The following is an 8303-nucleotide window of genomic DNA, read 5'->3' as shown; positions in this document are numbered from 1 at the left end:
CTTTTCTGCATCTGACATCGAACACCTCTTGGGAAGGAGAAGGCAGCTTGGCTGCCAGGATTCCTCAGCTCCTGGTTTTACATCCGCCACACAGAGATGGAGGGACAGAGGAAACGAAGTCCAGCAGCAGCTCACGGCCTCCAGCTGTGAGTCCCAGGTGGTTCGCAGGACTCGGAGCTGCTGGCTGAAGGGAAAGGCTGCCTGGCAGAGCCCTGCTGCCTGCACCATGCAAACTGCCCCGGCCCAAGACAAGTCCAAAGGTCTCAGCACTGGAGTAGTGGGGCAGGACGGCCCCTTTTCCTTTGGGAAGCTGGTCGAGAACGGATCAGCTGAGCTGTGGCTGTTGTACAGGCAGGAAGGGAGAGAAGGAACACCGTCTGCCAAAGAGGTGCGAGGAGACTCTGTGTCCGGGCGCTGGTTTGTGTGTTCTGCTGGAGTCCACATCGCACCACCAATGGGGCTGGGAGGAAGAGGAAGGCTGGGAGGAAGGGGAGGAGCACCAGACCACCTGTCTGCAGTTCAAGCTGCTCAGTCCCCTTCACAACTTCTGGATCTTCTCAGCAATGACGATGGGGTTCTCCTTACGGATCTTCTCGGCAGCTTCTGCTTTGTAGTCGTAGGGGCAGGCGTGCATGTCGGAATACCGGTGAATGGCACAGAACAGGTTCCCACAGCGGCAGTCGAAGCCTGAAGGGAGGAAGAGCAGAGAGACAAAGCCACGTTAGTCCCCGTCCAGGCGGACAGGAAGGCGGCAGGGCCCCTGCTCTTTCCTGCCAGGCCAGGAAGCTCCACTAATGCAGAAAGAGGGTCAGACGAGGAAGGGGGGCCACTGTCCCCAACAGGCAAAGGGAGTCTCAGTGTGGGGGAAGACCATGGGTTCCTCTTTGATTTCCTCTGGCTGAGCCACTTCCGTGAGCGCACGCGCACTCAGGGCAGCCCCAGCTGTCACAGCAGTGGGAAATGCTCCCAGAGCAGCTGCTGTCCACGCTTCCCTGGGGACAAGGGACATGCCGAGGACTGCAGAGTGCCAGATTGCTAATCCAGACCAGGCTGTCCAAGCAGCCTGAGCTGGAGCCAAGCCCTCCAAGCCAGCCTGGCTGCCCAGGCGTCACGCAGCAGCATCTGGACTGACCAGCAGTAAGCCAGCAAGCCACAAAATCTTTACCTTGTTAGGATCACTTTCAAGCTATTTAGGCTTCAAAATTTATAATCTAGTCACTTCAGTTGGAGACAATGTTGTTCAGAAATGCTACTATTATCAGAGCACGCTGGGAAATTGAGGCATGGAGCAAGGAGAGGGTTTGCTGCAGGACAGCAGATCAGCTCCCTGTTGCACTGGCAGTTGACTATCCTTTCACGTCTTTCCAACTACAGGCTGTAAAGACCTTGCTACAAGGTGCCAGTTTACTTCTATTTGAGAAAACTAATTTTATCCTAAATGCCCTGAACTCACAGGAGTTCTCTGCAAGTTGATTCCTAAAGGAGGGGAAACTTCTCACAGTTTGAAGCTCTTAAGGAAACACTCATCCAGGAAAACAATCCTCCCTGCAGATCTGAAGGCTGGGCATAGTCTCACGCTTATAAACCCACATTTATTCTATGACTGTGCCCTCAAATCTCCAGGCAAGCTTGGGCTCCACAGTGCCAGGCGCTGGGCAAACCTCCTGGGCCGGACTGTGCCAAAGCAGCTTATGTCGATGAAAGCAGAAGTGTGTGTGCAGTCCCTGGCTGCTGAATGCACCGAGGAGGCTAAAGAGGTGAGCGCTCCGCTAGAACAGGGTGACCTGCACAGCTCTAGAGTTAATTTTTTTGAGGGGAAACACTAAATGCCAGAGTCAATTTAGGAGAATTATGTTTTTATTAACAAACCACAGCCAAGTTAATTGCTTCACTTTCCAGGGGCAGTTTCCCATTGATACCAGTCACCTGACACTATCTCAGCACCCCTCTCTCTTCAGCTTTACTGGCTGAACACTGAGAGCCATCCTGCTCTCAGGAAGCTAACAGCACAAGTCAAGCAACATTAAAAGGGATGAAAGAGTGGAATTTTCAGTTTAGGTCTAACTCAGTTCATGTCACTCTTATGAAAGCTTTACTGCTGATCTGAATAGGAGCAGAATTAGATCCACAGTGAGAACTGCCTTTACTTTACTTGCCTTTACAAGCAGCTTTTGCCAAGTGGCAGAAATAACCCAAGAGGCACCACTCCATCCAGTTCCGCAATCCTGCATCCAAGGGCTGGCAGGAACCCTGACAGTGAGCGGCAGGTTCCCCAGGCTACTTCCTCGGACAGCACTGTTTGCAGGTCAGAGCTGCCCTCCCACCTCCCCTGCAGCACCACATCTTGCAGAGGTAAAGGACTTTTTGGGGTGGTACCTCCAACCACTGACCCATGCCAACCCTCTGAAACCAGGTAGCATCACAGCGCAAGGAAGTCTGTTCGCAGGGCTACGAAACCAGACTGCTTAGGCCGCAGGCAAGTTTTCCCCACAGCCAGCGTCTTACCAGTTAGCCCTATCTTCTTCCGGCAAGTGAAGCAGCGATTCTTCTTCTGTTTCGGTTTTTCTGAAGTTGTCTTGCCCTCAGCTGTGTTCTGGGATATTTCAAGCAGGGTACCTGAAATAGAGGCAAGTTTTGCTACCCTTCTTGATAAACCAAGCAACACATTTGTTTTATTACAGGAGCTGCCTGAGGCCCTACTGATTCTGGGTCTGTGCCACAGACCTCTGTGAGATTTGCTTTGTTCCACAGAGACCTACACCTCAAACAGCCTCATGTTTTCTCTGCGATTCAAGATCCTTAAGTCTGAGGCTCAAAAACACCACATAGGTATTACAGTTTTGTTAAGGCATATGTAAGGTAACGTGATGCCATTTAGCTCCTGCTGAGAAAAGGCAATACTAAGTAGAATTACTTGGTGCTTGCCATAGGTTAAGCATGTGTCTGGATGCGTCATTACAGCTTAGCTGATGTACAGTAACTCAACTGCACAGCTGAGCCTAGAGTTAATCTTTGCAGGAAAAAAAAAATTAACCCCTTGTAAGTACTACTAATTATTTTTGCTGACTCTTACGTAAGTGCTCCTCGTATGTAGGTCTCAGAATGCTTTACACAGATACTCATCACTGTCTCTAATCTACAAAAAGGAAAACTGAGCTCTGAAAGCCAGATTGTTAAAGGTCACTGATGCTTAGCAGGATTTCCTACCGTACCTAAGCAGGTTAGAGAAGTCAACAGGAGAGAGGAGCTCCAACTGCTAGCAGATACACACCTGCATTGCAGGACGCTCTGAAAATCAGGCTAAGGAGACAGAGGCAGAGATAGCTTTGTGGCTCTGACCGTGAACAACTTTCTAAAAATCACACAGTCAGAAGAAAGGGGCAGGCTCTTCTAAGCCTCTCTTTCACCAAATAGTCTCTCACCTGCCTGTTGTAAATTGTCTTCTGGGCTTGCAGGCAAGGGATTACCTAATCCGAAATGCAGTCATATGCAGTGACTAGAGCCCGTTTTTTTAGCAACCAACAACTCTTCGGGGTTTTTTAGCTTTCAATGCAAGCAAACTGTCAGATGAACTAAAGGTGGGTGTCTCCAATGCAGTGTCACTTGGTTACGGCTCGGCTGCAACACAACGGCTCACCCTGTAACTCATCAGCTGGAGGCCGTACCCTGCTGGGCAATGACACCCATGCTCTTCTACCACTTCAAGGTACCCACTTTGCAAATGAAGCGACAGCGTTAACATTCCCCTCTGGAGGGGCAGGTATGCCTCCCATCACACAGGATGACACCAACCAGGCCAGCAGCTTCCTCTGGGCACTGCCACAAACACACCTCCTCTCTCCCAAGACTACACCAGATCCATCTCCGTTCCTCCCTTGAGAGATGGTAGAGAACTGCAGCCAACAACAGCCATGCAGCAGGCTGTGGGACGCTCCGGGCTTTCTGCCATTCACTAGGATAGGCGTCATGGAAGATTATCCTCCTGCCAGTGAGTCGAGGGCTGGCAGCTACTCAGCCCTCAGCCCACAAAGCAATCTCTATGGGCCTGCCCTCAGGCACAGCATTTTCCCTCCTCCCTGTTTCAGAGTCAGACAAACTGTTTTCTCCTTAGCTGCCCTGCTAGGTGTACTTTTCCTGCCGGGAGGCAACAACTGTCCCCTGGAGTTGGGCATTATTGTACTTGCTGCTCAAACTGACTTGCGAGATCAGTGTCATTCAGACTCATGCAAAGGCCAAACCAAAGGCCAAACCAATCTGCATACCTGATGAGGAAGATGCTGATGAGGCTTCTTCTGTCTTGATGAATTCTTCTGTCTCGCTGCTGTTTTCTTCTCTGGATATGCTCATGGCCGTCATCTGATGGGTCACAGGAGTCTGAGCACTGGGAGCAGTTGCAACAAACAAACAAAGCAACCATAGAGCAAACACAAGTATTTTCTTTTGAGGAACAGTTATGTGGGAAAGATCTTCAGCCCATAAATTTAATTTCATTATACTCAGAGGTAGCTCAGGAGTAAAGCAGGCCAAGTTCCCTTGAGATTTGGGATCAAAGTTCTTTATAGACACAAATGGAATGAATCTGTGACGATCTGTTTCCTTTCCCACCCAATTATATCTCAAAGCCAAGGCAACAGCTCATCCAAATAACTCCAGGGACAGGGCAACAGAGTTATGAGTCAGGATGGTAACGCAATGATAGAACTCAGTGCAGTACTGTCTTCCTTCCCATCAAATATGACCGAGGTCCCTAAATTCTGCTGTCGCAGCTTTCAGACTGGATCATCACCAGTGCTTTCACTTAGGACCGAGTTGAAACCCAACAGTTTAACACAGCTAGTAACAAACAAGGTGCACTAGCTCCAAGAGAACCAGGATGTCACTTAGGTTTTAATTTACTACCGACCCCCTGGTACCTGACTCTACACATCAGCCATCATCATCAGGGACTTCTCAATCTTCCATATAAACCAGATGACAGCCTACCCCTTGTGTCCCACGGCTGGTTTTTAGCATGGCTGTAGATCCACTCGCCCCATAGACTATAGCCCTACCTGGCTTTTGCATCCTCAGGCGCGGGGTCTCCCTCTGCACACTGCCCTGCAATTGAATCTGAAGCCGTGGGGCTGCTGTTGGGACCACTGGGCGCTACAAAACAAGATCAGAATCTCGGTAAACTCTTAAAAATGTCAGCAAGTTCCTTGGGTGCTTGACAACCAAGGAGAAAGCAGGGGGAGCACTTTCAACTGGCTTTAACCTCCTGCTCCCTGCCAGGAGCTGGGAGGGTGCACCCCTGCTGGGATCACTCCCAGATCCCCTATTCTTATACTCTCCCCTCCAAATTTGTGCATAGGTTTCTGTGAGGATACCACCTCAGGGCTAGACCGACATCACCATGATCCAGTGCAACTATTCTTACATTAGATCAGGAATGACTCCTTGTATCAGGATCATAACATCCCTCTGAAATTAGCTGCTCGTCTTCCTGAGAGCTGCAGGACTCGTATGGAGTTCTGGTCAGCTTCTCAGGGCCTGCAAGTTCCCTTTAGCGGGATGAGGGTTTATTTGCAGGAGTTATGTGCTGAATGTCTTCCATTACTGTGTGTTTTTTTTAACATCTGGTAAAATCTGACTTCAGTCACCCATGACACCTCCATCATGCTTTGATTCCCTTCTTTTCCTCAGCACTGCAAAGCAAACTCCACATCGGCATAAATATTCTCCTATCGGTATAAATGAAGATGCTGCATTACCAATATACCCTGAACTCAATGTTATTTTGCAACTTCTCCAAGGTTTAAGAACCAGATCCTCATCTGCTGAAAGGAACTGGCTTCAACAGAAACCTGTTGGTTTATGTCAGCCAAAGATCTAAGTCAGGGTTGTTAGAAAAACCCTCTGTCTGGAAGGGCTGTGTTCCAAATATATATTTTGGGGTGGGTAATTCAAGGAAAAGGCTTCAAGGAAAGCCACTCAGGAACAAAACTGCAGAAGACCTCTAGAAGGCTTTCTCACTGGTATTGCAAAGCCTATACATGGTGCATCTGCACAAACTCTCAGCAAAAGAAAATCCTGCTAATGATGGGAAGAGCATCCTTTCTGTGCACCTAGCTGCCTCCCAGCTCGGTGATGTGTCAGCTGTGTTTAGCTGCAAGAAACAAACCTTTTATTTCATTGCTTCTGATTGTCAACACCGTTAAGATGAGAAAATTATGCAAACCCAAAGGGCCAGATTCCTCACAAATAAAATTTCATTTCAAGGATCTGTCATGGTTCCCAGCAGTCAGCACATAACTCAGCAAGCAGGCAATAGCTAAAAATTTGTGCCACTGTTAGCGCAAGTGAAATTTTACAGTTTACTGGAAGGTGCTGACCAGGACAGGGCTTCACAAACAGCTGGGACTGAGAAGAAAACAACTGACCCCCTTACAGGGAACAGAAGCACTCAAAGGCTTGGGTCATTGATTTAGAGGCTCAGGTCTATAACAAAAGGGAAAGACATGAATTTTCCAGAAGGGAATAAATCTGCTGGTATCCAGTACCAGTACCATGCTCTATCCTAGTTGCTTAACACAGTTTGCATCCAGGCACCCGTTTAAGATAGATTTGTCAGGCAAAAATTCTCTACCTGGGGGGCTTATCCGATCACTGCTCTGCTGTCTCTGTAGAAACTCCTTATAGCAAACGGAGCACATCCCGTTGGTCCGGGGGCTGCCATAAAATCCACAGCCTGTGGTGCACAACAGAGGCACCTGGGTTTGGTTTGTCTCCTGAGCCATCCTCTCTCCTCCAAGGCAGCAAGCTACAAACAGGAATAAAAATGAGACAGCTGTTAGGGCCAGAGCGCCCGTTCATTGTACACTGCAGCTGATCAGGAAGGAGCACAAAGGATCCTGAGAGAGTCCAGTTCCTGCACGTGCACAACAACGTGATCCAAGTCCTTTGAGCAAGAGATACCCAAAGCTCATAAGCAGCCACAGGATCCAGGTTCTGGGACCTTGAGCCATCCAGAGCTCAGCTGCTGAAACACCAACAGGACCTGGCTCCCGGGACATCCTCTTCGCACCATGCGGCTCCCTAAGCTCCTGGCGAAAGATACACACATATCACCTGAACGATCCGCTCCCCAACAGTAACAAGAAGTGCCATCGCAGTGTGACTAATGAATCCTGCAAACACCGAAACAAAGAATGCCACTCAAACGGCCAGCATCCAGCCTAATTAGTTACATTTTGTGCTGAGCGGCATTTGTTTTCATTTTAAGCCTGTTTTACTTTTTTAGTTCTCAGGAAGATGATGTAAGTGATGCAAAAAGAACCCACTGACTTTCAGTTTTGACATACTCATGCGTTTCCCGACATACGCTGGCGGATAAGGGGAACATTAGCATAGTTAGGCTAGAAATAAGAATAAGGTTTCTTTCCAGCACTAAATGCAATTCTGGAACACCTTCCCAGGGGAAACGGCAGACACAGTGAAACCTACTTTTAAAATGAATATTAATAATCTCTCTCTAGATCACACACAATTGCCTCCAGATCCAGGAACTGGCCCCTTCCAGCCACACATGGTATAGCATTTACACGGCCAAACTGCACTGCACCCCTTTAAACCAGAACCATAAGCAGGAACTCCCAGCAATAACAAACACCAATTCGGATGTGTGCGAACAACATGGCCGTGGCCGGTCCAGCTTTGGCAGAGGACAAGGGGAGAGGATGTTTGCGGGACTGCAGCAGCGCAGGTGGCTCGACCTTGGGCGCAAAGAATGTGGTGTGGCTACCGGGAGTCCCCAGCAGCATCCCCCTTCTCCCAGCACGGCAAATGCACAACATATCCACCACTTCACAGCTAACTCTGCCACTTTCTTTCACGCTCCTACCAAACTTGCTCCGCTGAGGGAATAAAACAATGGGAACATGAAATAATTACCCTTGCAGGAACACTCCCGTGGGATGGGAGTGGATCAGCTCTGGTTTATTCTTCCTTGCAGCTGGGTGATATGAATCTCCACTCTGCGCTCGGGGCTCCCCTGCAGAGCTCAGACTAGCGTTCCCATTACCAGACCAGGAGTCCTTCCCAGCCCAAACTGGCCTCTCCTTCGGCATCAGCAGCCAAGGGAGCCTCGTCCGCACCAGACCCTCCGGGAACAGACCTGTCAGGCTGTGGAGGTAACCAGATGGTAACCGCTGCCCCAAACAGACAGATTTTCAGGAGTTGCTTCTGATTTTGAGCGTCCCTGGAGAGGGAAGGTGGCGACCGCTGCGACTTTGGATGAGTTCAGCTCTCCCTTAGGAAGCAGCTTC

The 8303-nt window shown here is 49.3% G+C and overlaps 1 protein-coding gene across 1 annotated transcript; it reads right to left on the bottom strand.

Moving 5' to 3' along the window:
* Window positions 1–460: 460 nt before the first annotated feature.
* Window positions 461–6776, bottom strand: LOC104616349 (AN1-type zinc finger protein 5-like). The gene is made up of 5 exons (XM_010291985.1): window positions 6626–6776; window positions 5052–5145; window positions 4263–4381; window positions 2506–2616; window positions 461–687 (listed from the first exon to the last, which is right to left on the bottom strand). The coding sequence occupies exons 1-5, from the start codon at window positions 6774–6776 to the stop codon at window positions 539–541; spliced, it is 624 nt and encodes a 207-aa protein (XP_010290287.1). The 3' UTR covers window positions 461–538.
* Window positions 6777–8303: the final 1527 nt, after the last annotated feature.

Source organism: Phaethon lepturus, unplaced genomic scaffold, assembly GCF_000687285.1.
Source record: "Phaethon lepturus isolate BGI_N335 unplaced genomic scaffold, ASM68728v1 Scaffold45127, whole genome shotgun sequence".
Lineage (NCBI taxonomy): Eukaryota > Metazoa > Chordata > Aves > Phaethontiformes > Phaethontidae > Phaethon > Phaethon lepturus.
Note: the sequence above shows the minus strand (reverse complement) of the source record. Positions and strands in the feature narration are given on the sequence as shown.